The following is a 17,905-nucleotide window of genomic DNA, read 5'->3' on the forward strand; positions in this document are numbered from 1 at the left end:
CAGGAAAATCCTTATATAGACTTCCAGTGCCCGGTACAGCAGAAGCTTTTGGTGGGCTACTGCAGGGCTATGTGCTTTTGCTGCCAGGAAGTGGGCTGGGGCTGTCTGGTCCCAATCCACAAACTGGTGCCAGGGTGTCGGAGTGATATGCATGAGGTGTGCCGCCAGTGATCCTGATTGGACCACTGCTGGGGTGTGTGTGGGGCAGATCTGTCATTGGCCAGTGGGAGCTGCTGCTCTTACATGGCATTTAGGATAAGAAGAGAACACTTGCACCCACTATAAAGAGATCATGGAAAAACCTGATGGAGCCAAGACTCCTGTTCAGCTAAAAGACTTGCAAGGAGACCGTGGACCCGTCCGAAGAAGGCTTGGCAAACAACTTCTGCTGCTGCCCTTGTAGACCTCTGTCCTGTGGAAGATCTACAGCAGTCCTGCGCAGGAGCTGCAACCCTGCGAGTGGAGGGAACATCCATTCTCAACGTCCGCTCGGCGTCCTATAAAGAAGTGCCCCAGAACCACCCTGTGGCTGACTAGCTCTGGGTTTCGGCTAACGTCCTGTAGTCTTCAATCGACCTGCCAAGTCATGGGACGAATCGGAATACAGGGAGCCAGGTGTGGCAATACTTACTTGACCCCAAAACTCCCTTTTAAAAGTTGGTAACTTTTAGAAACGTTTCATACTTTGGCTTTGCCAGTGCTTGTTCACACAAGCACTCTGAAAGTTGGGAACACGTTTGTTAGCTAGTTTACCTCGTCCCCTAGCACTTGGAGCTGATCACTGGACCCCAGAGAACCCTACCTTCATTTTTTTCCGCTTCACAAAACTGTATGGAAATTTGCTGAACTTTTGGGCACAAGACCCCATATATATAATACAAATCTGTATCTTCCTTTTCAGGTGTTTGATATGTATTTTGCCCTACTCTAATAATTGTATATATGTATCCAGCCTGCCAGTTAACGTGCGTATCTTTCCCTTTTACGCATGTAAATATGGCAAATATGGACCATTTAATTTTGTACTGCGTACGGTGTACGCTTTGATTTATTCATTAAAAAACATACTTTCCACCACTAGATGGCAATGTAGCATTTCCTTTGTCATCAGCATAGCCTTCTTATGCATGATGCTGAATTTCCAACTGAAAGACCAAATCTGTGACACCTAAGCGAGCACCACAATAAAGCACGCACCCTTTTAAAATGTGTTCATACCCATAACGTATGTGTTGGATAAGTTTTACTCTCTTGCAGAGGAGAAAACTAATTTTCACTCTCTTGAAATTGCATTTACGCTCTAATTTGAAAAATCATGCGTAAAATACTCCCACCTCACAATCTTATCTGGAGCACTGTATGTATCTAATCTTTAGTATTGAGTGATATTACCTGTTAGTAGTAATTTTTCACTGTTATTTTGCCATATACAAAGAAGTAGTTTTATACCTGTTTGGCTAAGTGTGTTCCTTGACTGCTTCACTCTGTGTGATCATTGTGGACCTCTTACAAGCTCACCACCTCATGAGACATAGCCCAGACCACAAATGTGTTAAGTTTATAACAAACTGTCTAAGTGTAAACAACTGTGTAGACTCATTGTGGACCCCTGCCCCCACTTACCTCTCCTGAGATTTAGCATTGGTCTCTCTCATGCTACCTTGATTGGTTTGGCTAAACTCCCAGTAGTTGTACCATGTTCACAATAATAAGGGTGTACTCCTAAACATCTGTCCAACAGGCCAGAGTTTAGAAATCCATTTTAACTCATACCCCACACGTAGATTCACTGGCACCACCGATGTGGAATAGGACCAGACAGTCCCACCCACTTCCTGAACCACACACACACAGCATCATTAGCCCGTGAAAGCCGCAGCTTTCCTTGGCAAGTGCATGACCTTATATGGAATTTCATGGCAAGGCAAGAAGGCCAAACAACATGGCCAAGGTAAAAGCGAACATCTTGTGATGTTGCCTTTTAGGGAAATAGCCACATTTAGTAGCAAGACGCGGTAAACGCGAATGTGAACACTAGAAATAACACAAACAATTGTACAAATATAATTGCTACCACCAGCTTGTCTTTAGACACAAATATAAGTAACCAAAAATCCCAAGGTCATACAAAAGTATCTCCATTGCACTGCATTGGAAGATGCTGTGTGCAAGGTTAAAAAGTAACAGCTGTAAAACAGAAAGGCAAACCTAGTTTCCCATGGCTGATCGGTTTCCCCTTAACACAGGTTCAAAAACAAAGCCAAAAGATTGGTGGTGCATAGACTATATGGTGACAAAGTTGCCAAAGGGTAAATCTTTCCTAACCGTGACCTCGCATAAATGTGTATCATACCTCAAGTGGTGGTCAAAAGAAAAGATCATAAAGGGAAGACCTTTTGTCAACCCACCATTTCAAATAACCATCACAACAGCAACAGCTATATCCATGCCAGGATGGGGGCGTATTGCTTACACCACCAGACGGGGAAGGTAATTGGCACAACAATCCAAGAAAAACATAAACACGCTAGAACGTCTCAGTCGAATTTTTTCCAAAACAGTCTGATGATGAAATATATTCTCATCATTGCAGGCAATACAACTGCCATATATTCTATCAATAAATAAGGCTGAACAAACTCAAGAGTTGCCCATGCTCGCACAAAACATTTGGCAGTGATGCCTCAAAAGACTCCATACACATCCAGTGCAACATGTTCCATAGGATACCACTTTTCTGGCAGAGAGCCTGAGCAGACAGTGCAGGAACACAAATGGGCATTAAAGACCAGCACACTCGAACACATTTTTGCAAGATGTGGCAAGCCGACAGTCGATTGGTTTGCAACTGCAGAAAGTGCAAAATGCCCAAGCTTCACATCCAAACAGCCATAACAGAGTTCTGTAGGCAGTTCTTCATGAATGAGGTGATACAGCATAATTGCAATATGCTTTTTTGCCCTCGACTCCACTTTTGCCCAAAGTAATGCACAGATTGTACCAGGAGCATACAGCATTGATACTCATTGCAACAATGTAAGCAAGGCATCCATGGTACTCCCACCTGCTGAACATGTCACTTTGCCCACCATTCAAACTGACAGCGTCACATAACCTGAAAAGACAGCATGATCGGCAGTTCACACACTCAATGCTGCACGCATCAAACTTAGCTGCTTGGCTGCTGAAGACAGTTTGGTAATTTAAATTTACCAGCACGCTGTATGGAGATAGTAAGAGGCACGAAAACCTGACAAGACATTGCTATTTCAACAAATGGAAAAGATTTGTCATCTGGTGTACCAAGAATAACACCAGTCCAATTGACTGCTAACCAGCTAACATATTTGCATGCCTCCTCCTTTTATTAGGCTCTGATTTACAACCTCTCAACACAACATTGTTTTGGAGAATTCCAGTAGTCTAGGCATTTATACAAGGGATTAAACGCATTTACCCTCCTGTAGTGCATCCACCGCCAGGCCGGAATTTAAGCATTGTGTTAAGCAAACATATGGGACCACCTTTTGAACGTATGCCTATGGCTTTTCTAAAGAACCTTAAATACAAAGTCACATTCCTTATTTCCATCACTTCATTTGGAAAGATACGCGGGTTACAGCCATTATCTATGCCAGAACCATTTGTGTCCATGCACAAGAATAAAGTGGTTTAAAGAACAAACCCAAGGGTTTCACTGAAATACATCTCCAAATTCTATGTCAATCAATGTACGGAACTGGTAGCTTTTTTCGAAATTCCTCAATACATGGGGTGAAAGAGCACTTTATACACTTGATGTATGAAGAGCTGGCATGTACTACCTCAAAACAAAAACATTCCAGAATTCAGACCAATCTTTGTTTCAGTGGCAGCGCAGAGAGAGGATGATAGTCACTAAGGCTATTGTTGCAAGATGGGTTCTCAGATGCATACAACAATGTTACATAATGTTCCTTCACACCAGAAGCACACTCAACATATAGTACAAGAGCAACGCTCACTTTTGTTGCTAATGTACCACTGGAAGCAATTTGTAAAGTGGCTATGTGGAGCTCTGTGCATATTGTCACGCATCCTTGTGCAGATACTCGAGCACAAATTGATTCACAGGTGAGACAAGGAGTTTTAAAACACTTATTTGCAACTTTCCTTCAGCTCCACTACCCCCTTCATTAGGTACCGCTTGCTAATCTACGCATAACATGTGAATCTAAGCAGATTCACAAGCCTCCGAAGACGAGCATTACTTGCCCGGTAATCATTCTGTGGCTTGTCTCAGTTTAAAATCACATGTGCCTACCCATTCTCTCCTTGTGGCAACTAAGGGTACTTTTAAAAATAGAAATGCACTTGATCACATACCTCAGGGCAGAAAAACAACAATCTGATTATGTAGATGCATCAAGGAGCATGGTTATCTGTACACATAGGTTAGCAATAGTGTTGCAGGAACGCCTCTGTTGACGTCTTGTCAGCCTATGAATAACATGTAATTCTAAGCAGATCGACGATTACAGGGTAAGTAATGTTTGCCTTTATTTGCAAAGCTACCCTCTGCAAATACTAAGCCCTTGGTGCTGACACTACCATCAGAAGGGGAGACTATACATGTTGACAAAACTGGATAAACATTGTGAAAATTGTGACCTTGCAGTACTGGTAAATGAACACTTACAAGCTTTTTGAAAAGACACATCAAAACTACATTATTTTGAACATTCACTTTGTCTACACTACAACTCTATGCACCCATGGACACAGTCTTGAGTGCCATCTTCTGTCCTACTAAATGAACTGTCTGTACACATGACTGTCTCATTCTGTAGTGTAACTTGTTGTATGTGTAAATACCACCTGGTGGACAAACTCATTACTTTCTTTATATTTCTAATTTACAATAAAATAGTGATTTGTTTTTATTTTTTATTTTCATTTCTGCAGGAAACGTGTTTAATACGCTTCTGTCCTGTAAGTGAAGAGGATCAAATCTCGTACACTTTGTTATTTGCATACTTTAGCAGCAGAAGACGATATGGTGTTGTTGCCAATAACATGAGACAAGTGAAGGACATGTATCTGATACCTTTGGGAGCATCAGAAAAAGTACCACGCTTTCTTGCGCCCTTTGATGGCCCTGGTAGGTATATTTTGTATGTTTAGTAGACTTAAATGTTATTTGCCCTATTTTGTAAATGCATCTTTTAGGTTCTCTGCTGTAAGATTCTTTCCATGGTTTCATGACTTCAGAATTGTGTAACAGGCAGTATGCTGGAATTCATGTTACCAATGCTAAATATGTATTTAAATCTTGACTAGCAATACCTACCATGCACCACCTGTACTGGATATAATTTGGTTTTTAATATCAGCTGGGAGTGCTAACTTTATCAGCATTTGGGTGGCAAACGTTTTTTGCAGGTTTGTATATTTTTCAAAATAAATGCTTGTCATAGTCTACTATCTGCGGGTTTGGCCATAGTATTACACTTTGTTTTCTAAACTTTAATCTAGGCGTTTGCAGGGGCAGATCAATGCAATTATCCAGGACCTTATGCCCATGTAACCCTATGGAGGATAGGGGGAAAGGAACAGATCTGTTAACTTACCCCCCCTTTCCTCCAATTTCTCAATTTTTATTTGGGACACGTTCTTCTGTGCCTTGGTCTAGTCGCTGGAAGCCAAGTGGATGCAGTTGCAGAGGGCAGTTTCTGATGTGGGATTCAATTCCTGTCGGTCGCAGTACCTTTGTTATGGGTTCAGACACTGTTGAGCTGAACACCCTTGTGATGAATGAAAGAAGACTTCTGCAGATCAGGCGACCTCAGGAATTATCTGGGGAGTGAAGACGATGGGTTACAACTTGAATTACCACATCAGGCGGCGTCAGGCAATCTTTGATGGGCGATCAAAGGAGCAGTTTCTGCAACCCTTCTGTTGGGATTAAAAGGTTGAAAATGCAGGAGCAAGGCATCTTGTAGCACAAGTTAAAGATCCTCCAAATTCCAAGGATGCACTCAGAATGGCTACAGCTGCAGAGAGGTAGCCCAGGAGAGAGCTTGCCCATCCATGGGATGGTCCAGAGATACTTCTGAAGGTTCATCGGGCATACAGGGTGTCACGACCGGTTCTTCCCACTGGCCCAATGGTCCAAGCACCTACAAAGGCCTTAATGCGATCTGGACAGAGGAGCAGGGCTTCACTTGGGCTTGGCTGGAGACGATGCTGGTCAGCTGCAGTGGTCACCCTTACGTCGTCGGAGGGTTGCACTTCTTCATAGGGGTTTTAGCTGTATGGATCTGTTGGATGGCTGTAGGTGTTCTCCTTTTATCCACGATTTGGATTGTAACTGAGCCCAGGTCCACCAATGGTAAGGATATGCACCATTGGAACTGGCAGTGGCCATACATTCTGCCCTGCAAACAGACACCATGTGACCTGGATGTGGACTGTGATCAGGCAGTCCTAGCCCCCCACATTGGCCACACACAGACCACCACATCCACACACAGACCACTGTTGGGCAGAAACCTGTGCAGTTCCCTTAGGGACCACTGCAAAAGATTTAAGACTACATGTGTTTGGCAGTAAACCCACTTGGTAGCAGTCTGTACCACACAGATTCACTTGGTAGCTGTGGCTGAGCAGTCAAACTTCCCTCAGGAAGAGTTGGGCAGTATATAGAGTATACACAATAGGTACAGAGACACAGTAGCACAAGCAAACACTGACCAGAGCTTTGGTGTAAAAGTATATAATTATTTATTTAAAGACACACTTGTAATTTACACTAGCAAAAAGAGGTGAGTAAATTCAGCACACAGACACCATCATATACATACAACCCTAATTACTTATTAGACAAGTCTTAGTGAGAAACGCCACTTATTTTCAGACAGAGGTGAGCGCTTAACATAAGATGGTACTCTAATGAGTTATAAAAAAAAAGGGAGGGGAAAAAGGCAGAGTTATGGAAGCACACAAGTTTCAATACTTTTACAAGAACCACAGTAAGGCAGGATAGGCAGAGTTCTACTGGAGAGCAAGGAAGTCAATTGCAAGGCCCACTCTTGGAGAGAGCAAGCAGAAGGGGTCCAGGTTCACACAGTGGGGTTATGCCCAAAGAGTCTTGTAGATAGTTCGCACAAAAAGAATGAAATTAAAGTCAGGAAAAGTTAGCTAGGTTGTCCCAGGCTAGCCCAGGTTAGAAAGTTGAGGCTTTACTGTCACCCCGAACGATCTGTCGCAAGGTAAGCCAGACGGGACACAGTACCTTAAGTGTGAAGGAAGCTCCAGGGGGGGCAGTTGTTCCTGGCAGCGGGTGCAAGTCGGTGTTTCGTCCAGAGGAAGAGGAGGTCTCGCCGTGGAGGAAAGATGAAGGTCGTTGCACTGCCAGGGAAGAAACCAGCCGCGGAGTTCTTCGGTTAAAAGGTTCTACCCTTCTCTTCGCGGTAGTTGTAAACCGTGGTATTCCGGTTGCCGGGGTGCTTGGCACAGGCAAGGCGGCCACGAGATGCTCCAGGAAGGTGAAAAGAAGGCAAAACTGGTTATCCCCACCAGTCAAAGGAAGACGACTCTCTGGACTGGAGATCTCTGTTGTCGGGGATGGTTCAGCAGGGCTCCACCGGTGGTGTCGTCGTTGCAGGTCGGCTCAGCTTCTCCCTCCTCGGATTCTTAGGTCCTGTGGCGACTTCTGAAGTTCCAGTCCCCAAAGCCTTGCTTTTATGCAGCAAACCCCCATTCATTCAGCCTAGCTGTCAATCAAACATGCTAAGTGGTGAGCCGGCCGGCTCACCACTTGGGCCAATCACACACCAAGGTAACTCAGTCCAGGGTGCCTAAACCCCCTCCCACACTCCCTGTGGTACCCAGACAGAGTGGCACCACTTTTGGAGGCTTCTGTGGAGAAGCCCGCCAAAAAGTGGAACAAAGGGCCTGACTTGGGTTGGAGTCACAGAAGAGAACACAAACGCCATTTTAGAATCGAGTTCTGGCAAAAAATACCAACCAGTGAATTAATATTAAATAAATAAACCGGCGGTATGTTCGAGACTATAAGAATTAAATAATTAAAGTTGGTAGCCTCGAACAATGGGAAAATCCCATAGAGATATATTTGCGATCGAATATAAAAAGTAGTATCCACTGCCACCAGCCAAAACTCGATCAGGGGGGACGGAGACATGCCCCCTCGAACAACAGACCCCGGGGCAATCGAATTGCCCCGGCCAGTACGTCCACAATATGATGGTTTGTACTGGTTCTGTTCACAATTTAAGACTAGTAAAGTCAATGGTGACTTTACATGCCCTGGGAGACAGTCGTCAGTCCCAGGGTATGGAGTCTGTTTGGGGGTCACTATGACGCCCTGGTGTTACTGCACTGAGGGTGCTGTGTAACACACATCCCAAAAACACATGAAGCCCTATGGAGTAAAAGACCCCATAGCCCATAAAACACATTACAAAGTCAAAGGACATTCTCAAATCATGCCTAAGAGTGGGAGAAAGAGTCTCACGCTTAGCAGGAGAAAAAAATAAACCTCAAAAATCCAGCAAAGCAGCTGGGGGACTCACTAGGTTTGGTAAATTAGCCTATACAGAGAATTCTCCCTAACAATGCGCCAGTTCTGTTCTCACCAGCTAGCCATCAAGAGCTGCCCATGTCGCTATAAGTGTCCTCTGTCGCCCTAGGGCTCAATAACGGCACTGTGAGTGCCACCCATTGGTGCAGGTCTTCTCTGCTGTCTAGTTTTTGTTCTCTCAGCGCGTTCTCCCACGCCCCAGTTTCCGCTGTCACCCATTTGCAAAGGTCCTCCCTCCACATTGCAATGCTTGGGCCCCTAGCACTCTTCCACCCCAATGCAATGCGTCTTTTCACTAGGATGTACATCAAGTCTTTGAGTTTGTTGAGGGGTTTGTTCTTTCTACTTCTTTTGTAGCTGCCCAGAATGCATGCTGCTAGAGTTTGCACTTCCACTTCAATGTCTGCTCATCCCTTTTTGCAGCTATCTGTGCCCAAAACGTTTGTATCACCTGACAGCCCCAAAACATGTGAGTCATTCTCGCACAGGGTTCACAGCATTTTGGACATTCGGTGGTTCTCGCCACTTTGAATTTGGAGATCACTTCTGGTGTAAGGTACTCTCTGTTGAAAATGTAGAATTGTATGAGTTGCAGTTGGGTGTTCCTGGAAACTTTTTTGTGGTAGTGAACAATGTGCTCCCATTCCTTTTCCTCAAATTCCAGGCCCAACTCATGTTTCCATTTCGCTTTGCTCTTAAGGTCTATGTTAGTTATGCTGTTTAATCGTGCCTACGCTAAGAGCATTTCTGTTGATTGTATCTGCTTAGATTCACATGAGCCCACCCTTCCTCCCCGCTCAGATGGAAGGAACATAGATGTCTTACTACTTTCTCTCTTTTCTGTTCTCACTCACGTTAGTCATAGGCTCCTCCTTCATGGCAGAAAAAAAAATATCGAGGGATCTCGACACGCAAGTGGTTTTGGGTACACTACATGTCACGTTAGGGATATTGTTCGTCACACCCATGTCGACGTCCCCTTCCAGTTATTTTTTTTTATTGTATTTGGTTAAAAAATAAACCTTTACAAAAGACGAGCTCAAAAAAATACATGATATAACAATTCACAACAGAATTAAAACAGTGCTATACACATCATTGCGTATCTAAAATATCATAAAATTCATCATTTACGACAACATATTATTTCAACAGTGATAAAACACATTTTATTTTTATTTTTTTAGCTTGTCATCATTGACTGATTTCAGCTAGGGTTTTGAAGTGAGCCAGTTCTTTTTCCATAACCCTTAAAAAATGTCCTAATTCTAAAATTAATGGGTAATGTACACCATTCATAAGTCTATCCCATAAAAGTGCAGTGCAATCAACAAATTCAGTGCTAACAAATTTCATCAATGGGAGCGTGTGAGACATTTTTAAATGAGAGCAATCAAGCACCAAATGTTTAAAGGTTTTATATGATTTTAGGCAAAAAGGAAACCTACATTTCATAGATTACATACATGGTGTAATGTCCGCCCAATGGCGACATTGTTCCTTAGTTCTAAATAGATTCATCTTAAAACGCATAAATAACCCTCTGATCGCAGAACAAGGAAATATAGAGACATAGTGACTACATGGCAAATGTTTCCGTATGAAGTTAGCATATTCAAAATACAAAGGATATAATTTCTAATTGGTCAGTAGTTCGGATCCATTCTTCTTCGAACAGTTTCTTATTAACAAAAGGCAGGACTGATACACAGATCATTGTGTGTTACACCAAGCCTATCCAAAACCTCCTGCATACGGGTTTTAAACCTGTTAATAGACCCAACTGTTTTTTCTTCCATTAAACATTTCAGATCTTTATATAAACAATTATTTGGAGCATTAAGAAACTTTGTGTAGTTTGACAATGAGCTCCATAACACTCTGCAAGATAATGATTTAAGACTTAGCTAATGCCTAATCACACAATTAGGGATTGACAATGCCATATGTAAAGCTCCTTTGAGTAGGCGACCTTGTAGAGAATCCAAGTAGGAACTTAAGTCAAATGGTCAAATATCCAGAATGTAGATAAGTGCAGCTTGTACTTTCATAGTTACAAAGTCACATAACAGAATGATCGAAAATTGACAATATTTTACGAAGATTAACTTCAATTGACTTCCTAGTGGGCAAGCTTTCTGATTGAGTCTTTCTTTCCAAATGGAAATGGAAGAGTTGCTGCTTAGTTGATACCCCAAGTAGCAAATCTCAGTTTGTTGTTGTACCATAAGTTCCCCAATTTTTCATCTGAATGATTTTAGTTTTCTACCAGCATGGAGAATCAAGATACTTGTTTTGCCAACGTTTGGTATAAGGTTCAGATTATAAGCATATTTTTCAAATACATACAATTTGGCCTGAAGTCCAGCTGGAGTAGTATCTATTATGATCAAATCATCGGCAAACGCCAGCCAATGGAGTCTAAGCGTGCCAATTCTTACAAGGTACATCCCTATCCCCTTCCATACCTGATCCAGGTCACAGAGATAGAGGTTAAAAATAATTGCTGCAAGGTTACAACCTTGCTTAAGACCTATAAAGGTTTTAATAGCTTCGGTAATGGAACCTTCTTTGGATAGCTTAACCTTGCATACAGTATTAGAGTGCAGCCTCATCATCCTAAATACAATTCCTGAAGGAATGCCCAATAGAAGTAATTTGGACCAAAGTAACTCCCTCACCACAGAATCAAAAGCAGAGGAGACATCAACGCTCGCAATATAGACCAGAAATGCTCCTTTCTTTTTTGTATAGGCGATAATCTGGGGCATCAGAGTTGCATTCAACGGGGTGCCCATCTCTTTCTTTAAACCTATCGGAGCTTTACAAAGTATGTTATTACTTGCAATAAACCTTTCTAGATCATATAGGATAAGGCTCGCAAAAATCTTCGCATTTTTGTCCATTAGCGAAATGGGTCAATAGTTGTGGGGGTCCAATGCATTGCCTTTCTCATAGAATGAAACAATTATGGACGTTCCCCCATTGCTCCGGTGTGTAACCAGTTTTTAGAATGAACTTGATCTTAAGTATGGTTGCCCATACAATCGGTTCAGCTTCATACATACACGAGGGTATGCCATGTGGACCCGGTGCATTGGACTGACTTAATTTATTAATTGCCCAAATGATGTCTTCGTCGGTCCAACTAAACATATCCCATTTCACCGTGGGCTTCAACACAAGTGCGTTCGATTTGAGTCGAGGGGGGCACGAACATTTCTCTGATATATAGGAAACCCATGTGTGGGAAGGTATTATGTTCTCATTAGATGTCGCTTTAGAGTGGGTGATATTGCGTATGATACACCATATGTATTTTGCATCATGCTTACATAATTTGCGTACAATCTCACAATTGAGATCATTTAACTTCGCCTTACTCAGAAATCTTTGTTTGTTTTTGTACAATAGCAGAGTTTGGTTTTTTGCAAGCTTAAACAGAACAGGATTTTTGGTAAGCTTTTTAATAATGCGCAAATCTTTATTTTTCTTACACTTTAAAAACGGAGTCTCAGAATCAAATTTCGCAAGCAGGGGTGCTCCATTTGTTATAGGTTTAAAATAGACTGAATAGCCGCAGCAATTATCTCACCCATAATTCTTTCTTTTACAAAGGGCGATTCCTGTGAAACCCAATTCCACGAGGCAATGGCGTATTCAATTTTTACTTTCTCTAATATTCGCTTGCATAAGCTAGGATTCCACCTCACTGATAACTTGGATCGATTGATTTCATTTAGAGGAAGCAAGAGATTGATGTTAAAGCAATCATGGGACAATGTTAAAATTAAAGCTGTATAGGTGCGTGGTCACCTGTAGTAATCGGATAGATAATCACTGGCGTAGCTAAATGCAACAATGTGTTAGAAATAGCAAAATAATCGATCATTGAGGTGGAATTCCAGTGGCACCATGTATGCTGCTGGCCCGCTGTAAGATTGTTTACAAAAGATAACTCCCAAGTGTCAAAATAAGCAACCCATTTAGCACCACGGCTATGTGCTACCTGCTTCACTGTGTTACCATTGGAATAATTTACCTCATTACTCGTGAGACACAAAGAGTTAAAATCACCAGCAATGATGATCTTGGACAAAGGTCTTATGTTGTCTATACATTCTAAGCATTGGTCCAAGTCATCAAACATCTCCTCTAATACTATTTTCTATGGATTCCAATATAGAGATAACATAAACAGCGGGTCCACAACTTTTTCATACATGTCAATTTCAATTGCTACCACATTAGATGAAGAATATACATTAATCTATTTGCATTTAATATTATTGCTGATCGCTATTGCCAGCCCTCCCATTGGACGCCCCGCTGAGCCCTTAGTTGCGTGCTTACAGAAAGTATAATAACCTTCTAAAGACAAATCTATTAAACTCCTTGTTTCCTGTAAGAAAATAATATCAGGATAAACTTCGTCACAAAAGGTGGACAGCCACCCATGAAGTGCTTGATGACTGCATGAATTCTAAGAAATGAAAGTTAAGCCAGCTTTCTTTGTTTGCTAAGTCGTAGTTGTAACATTTTTTGAAGAAGGTGCTTGAACGCATTAAGGGCTCGACCCACGCTAAGTTGCGATTCCCTGCTGTCATTGCTATAAACAGAGATATGCAGTTTTTCTCCATGGTCATGCCATCTGATGCTCCATGAAGAGGAGCATCAGCGGACTGTGGCACTGGCTTCTGCAGGAACTCATGAGCATCAACTTCGCTGTTAAAAGTGTGAAGACTGAAACCCATATCCTTTAGCTCAGATCTAAAGCTCCAGATCAATTTTAGCACCATCGGATTGCAAACGTATCCTAACATTTGATAATTATTCTCACGAGCCAGGGCAATTCGACCAAAGTCCTCAGTGGTTAGAATGCGCAATGAGGGTATCCGTGCTATTATTCCCAAAGAAAAAAATTCCTATTGATCCTTTCGCCCCTTGGTATATCGGGGTTACCTTCCAGTCCTATGATGTTAAACTCCTGGGGTGTCGCTACCGCTTCATTAGATAGCTGCGCAGAATGAGACTGGTGAGTCGTTGCTGCAAGGTTGGAGGTGCTAACCACAGGAGTCTCTAAGGTGGAGATGGTGGGATCCTTATTAGTTGGTAGAATGGAATGAGTCCATTTTGATAGGCAGACCGGGGGAGCATGCTGGAGATCCTTTGCACCATGGAGCAGGAAATGTTTCATCTCAATTAAAGTTCTCTTGCTAATATTTTAGAAGACCACCACTCTCTACTGCTGTATTTAAGATCTGATTCATAGTTATGAAGAATGGTTGGTCTGATAAGGGTTCCTGTGTTTGAGCGTTACTAACAGGGCCTAATGGAGTTGAGCCTGGTGGGCTTTGTCCTATACCTGGGCCTGGAATTAGTATATTCGGTTGATCAGAAGGCCTGTCCCCATGTTCGTTCTTGTGTAGCAACACAATAGGTGCTTTAGATTACATTTTTGGGGCCTCAATCAGTGCAGGATGAGGAAGCCCTCTGTGTTTACCTGGGCCAGAGATGATAACATAGTCGTTCTTAGTATAAGAGGATGACATAATTTAGAATCATAAGCATCATTGCTGCACACCTTAGCATATGATGGACCGACTTGTACCCCCAAAACAGAAGTGTCTATGTGAGTTATGAGGGATCGATAGGAGTCATCTTCTCTTTAGAAGGGGCTGAATCGGGTACCCTATTCTCTGGTTTGTAAGTCGATTTCATACCTGTTGAAGGAAAGTAATTGACTAGTATATTTTGTGTTTCCATAGCTTCTTGGTTAAGAGATGAAGCTAAACCATCCCGAACACCAGATGAAGAGTCCTTCGTCTGTAATTTACCTTTGATTGCCAAATTGGAGGTACAGATGTTCTTAGACTGCTCACCATTGGTGCAAGCACTAAGAGAGGCCTTGCTGTTATTGTTGTTTTTTATTATTTTAGGAGATCAAGGATGCAATAGCAGGGCACAGCTTTCCTCCGAAAGTTGATCAACATCAATTAAATCATCATCTTGGGGAGAAGACAGCTCCTTTTTTTTACAACCTGATCGGCGTTGACCTCTGCAACAATGGGGTTAGTACCATCTTTTTTTGACAGCTGCTTTTCCTTCCTGCGCTTTTCAGTGCGTTTTTTAGCTTTTAAGTGAATTTCTTTTTGACGCATGGAAATAAACAAGGACTTGTCGTTAATTGCAAACTCATTAGCCTCATCGTAGTAGACTCTTCAATAATTTTTATCAGAACAGATAGACTGTCTGGTGGTGCTGGCATAAGATCTGGCGAGGGAGAGCGACATTTTATATTTAAAACGAACTTAATCTCTCTGTCCTGTTTGATAGTCAATATCATTAGCCCCAGTGGCAGATATCACAGCAGCATCTGCATGTCGAAGGCATAAGTGATTCTCATTCGATCCCTGGGTCTTCTCATTCAGGTAGGGGAGTACAACACTTGATCTGTTTATTTCCATAGAGGGATCTGATATTAGCATTGGGTTGCTGGTGCGCACTAGCGGCACAAAGACAATGCGCTGAGGGGAAGGCATCTTTTGCCATCAGAAATCCCTCAAGCCGATTGAGTTTGCAACATTTCATTCGAGGCAATCTTCATTTCTCGCAGCTCCATATGTGTGAAATCATGGCCTTTATCAAGAAGATCCAATATCCTGATAATGACCGGAAAGGAATATGGGCGGGGTAGTATAAGGTATTTCATTGCCCTCCCCTAGCTGTAGATCACAATGGCTGGGATTGTTCGTAAGATAATTGGTCCTAGGATAAGGACGATGTGGTGATAGATTGGACGTTGTCCTTTCCTTTTGGTTAGAAAGAACCTTCGGACTAGCACCATGAGCTACATCTTTAAATTGCAGTACAGGTGAGCGGTGGGGCTTAGGGAATAAAGGACTGGCTGGTCGATCAATCAGAAATTTCCTATCAATTAGTGGTGTTAATTCGCCAATAGAAGCTCGTATACGTTTGTTCAGCTCATAGATAGCAGACTCATCTGCCAGATTGTCATTGGCAGGGTCGCAATCTGAGATGGAACTATTCATTAAATCAATCACACTGGAGGATGACAATTTATTGCTGTATAAAGCAATTTCCTCATTGACTGCAATCACTACAGGCTTTAACGCAATAGCAGCAATGATACCTTCGGGAATGCTAAACGGACAAGTGTTACTGGCAGACACTGAGGCCACAGGCTGCTCAGCAGTAACCTGCATAGGAGAACAATTATCTGGTGTTAAGGCTTTAATCGTGCACTCATTAAATGTTTCATTGCCAATGTCAGAAAAAGGAGGTTTCGGTAGAAACCGAAACCAAATAAGCAGCGTCAACGTTCACAATCTTAGTAGAAGGCAGATCTGTCAGGTGACTTCTACGCAGCCCTGAGGCCATTGCAGTAAGAACAATACAGGGGCACAAAGCCAACCACTAAAGGCAGATGATAGTAGCAACACAGGAATAATGATACACAATAATGATACACAAGGCAGTAAGTTGCTACAAAGAGGGGGGTACCACTCAACAACCACCTAAACAGCCCAACAGCCAGGCCACTTGAAAAGCCACTTGCGATGCGCGTAACCAGTGGTTTTAAGGTCTTGTTCTGGTTGGTGTTGGGGGCGTGGCTGAGGGCGGGCTGAAGGCGTGATATCCACGTGGATGAAATGGAGGCTGGGGGAGTAGAGCACAGGTAGGGGAAGTTAAAGCAAAGAACTTTCGTAAAGAGCCATAAGACCCTAGCACACGTAAGCACTGTTTTAAAGCACATAAGCGGGTGCACAATCGGCTAATAATTACTTGAGTCCAAAGGGATGACTTGCTTCTCCTTGCCGACTCAACACAAACGCGTGGCCATAGCAGGAGAAAGCAGCATGCAGGCGAAGAGGCAGCAACAGGCAGAGCGACAGCCCCAGGCAGAGCGACAGCCCAACAGCCTGGCCACTTGAAAAGCCACTTGCGATGAGAGACAAGATGCAATACTCTGCGATAACCACTGGATGTCAGACTATATGCACAGCATGTGAATCTAAGCAGATACAATCATCAGAAATGCTTTTATGGTAAGTAATGCATGTCTTAGTATCCGTCAGTGTCTTAGGCTAATGTTCCACTTGTTGTTTTGTCAAGTTTTGCAAAAATTGACAGGAATTTCATTAAGGCCAAGATGATATGTGTTTTCTCTCCCTCAATTAGAATCAACCACTGGTCGTTCGTAGACCTTACACCGTATTTTAAGATTATACCACCCATCTCATTATCTATTTCCGTCCTCAGCTCTGGGCACATCAGAATTAGATGTTGGAGGGATTTGTCCACATTCTTTTTTTTCTGCATAGTCTGCATGTCAGATTGTTCACTTGTCCATTTCTTTTACTTAAGACCAGATTTGTCAGCAGTATGTAAAAACGGAATCTCCTGTATTGGCTTCTAGGAAACCAGTTTGGGACGATTTGGATGTATCTTGGTAATACATTCAACTTTCTCTCACCAAACCTAAAGTTTTCTCGATTTTTATATTTATATATTATATTGTGAGTCTCAATCCAGTCTTTAACATTCTTCTTTATATTGTCTGGGTCTCTCACCAGTGATTCATCTGATTCATTCCGATCCTTAATGATCTTTTGGCAGATGTCTTGCCAATCATTTAACGTTATTTCTTTAGGATCCTTCATAGCCTTCTTTAGAATTTGTAACCCTCCCTTCAGGGCTTCTTTGAGGCATTTTCGTTACAAAGATAACTATTTCGACCGAGCAATGGCTTTGAGTGAGGTTAACGCCAGTTCGCTCCTGACGGTGTGTATTGGAATGCTTTTTGGTAGCCTCAACAATGATATTACATGAAGTTCTGATGCCTTTAACAAAGCCAGAATGCCATAGATCTTGGTGGCCCGTCTCCCTACGCCATCTGGTAAGAGATTTTAATATGATGGTTCCAATAATTTTGCCAGCCACGTCTAGCAGAGCAATCGGCGGGGTAGTTGTCCAGGTCAGTTCTTAGACTTTTTTCTAAAGATTGGGACAACTAACGCCGAATTTTCATGTGTAACCTTCGGTGACTTTAAGATACCTTAATATAAACAATGCAGGAAACTGGCCCAGTGCTTGGGATTTCGTTTCATTGTGGCATTAGTTAACCCGTCAGGGCCTGGAGCGCCTGAACTTTTGAGTCTCTTTAGGAGTTCTTCAATGGTAGGGGCCTCTATGTCTAATAGATGGTCGTCACAGATCAGGTTCGAGGCCTAGTTGATGGATCACTTGTTTTTTGAGACTCCTCCTCTACCACCTCTTGCATTTTGGTGTAGTGGGTGT

The 17,905-nt window shown here is 42.5% G+C and overlaps 1 protein-coding gene across 2 annotated transcripts in view; it reads left to right on the top strand.

Moving 5' to 3' along the window:
* PHF3 (PHD finger protein 3) overlaps window positions 1-17,905 on the top strand; it is a 909,072-nt gene that overhangs the window by 787,094 nt on the left and 104,073 nt on the right. For both annotated transcript variants that reach the window (XM_069606191.1, XM_069606192.1), the window contains one exon: window positions 4,945-5,140. In XM_069606191.1, the coding sequence (XP_069462292.1) occupies window positions 4,945-5,140 (196 nt within the window). The remainder of the gene's footprint in view (window positions 1-4,944; window positions 5,141-17,905) is intronic.

Source organism: Ambystoma mexicanum, chromosome 4p (assembly GCF_040938575.1).
Source record: "Ambystoma mexicanum isolate Mex_15411 chromosome 4p, UKY_AmexF1_1, whole genome shotgun sequence".
Taxonomy (NCBI): domain Eukaryota; kingdom Metazoa; phylum Chordata; class Amphibia; order Caudata; family Ambystomatidae; genus Ambystoma; species Ambystoma mexicanum.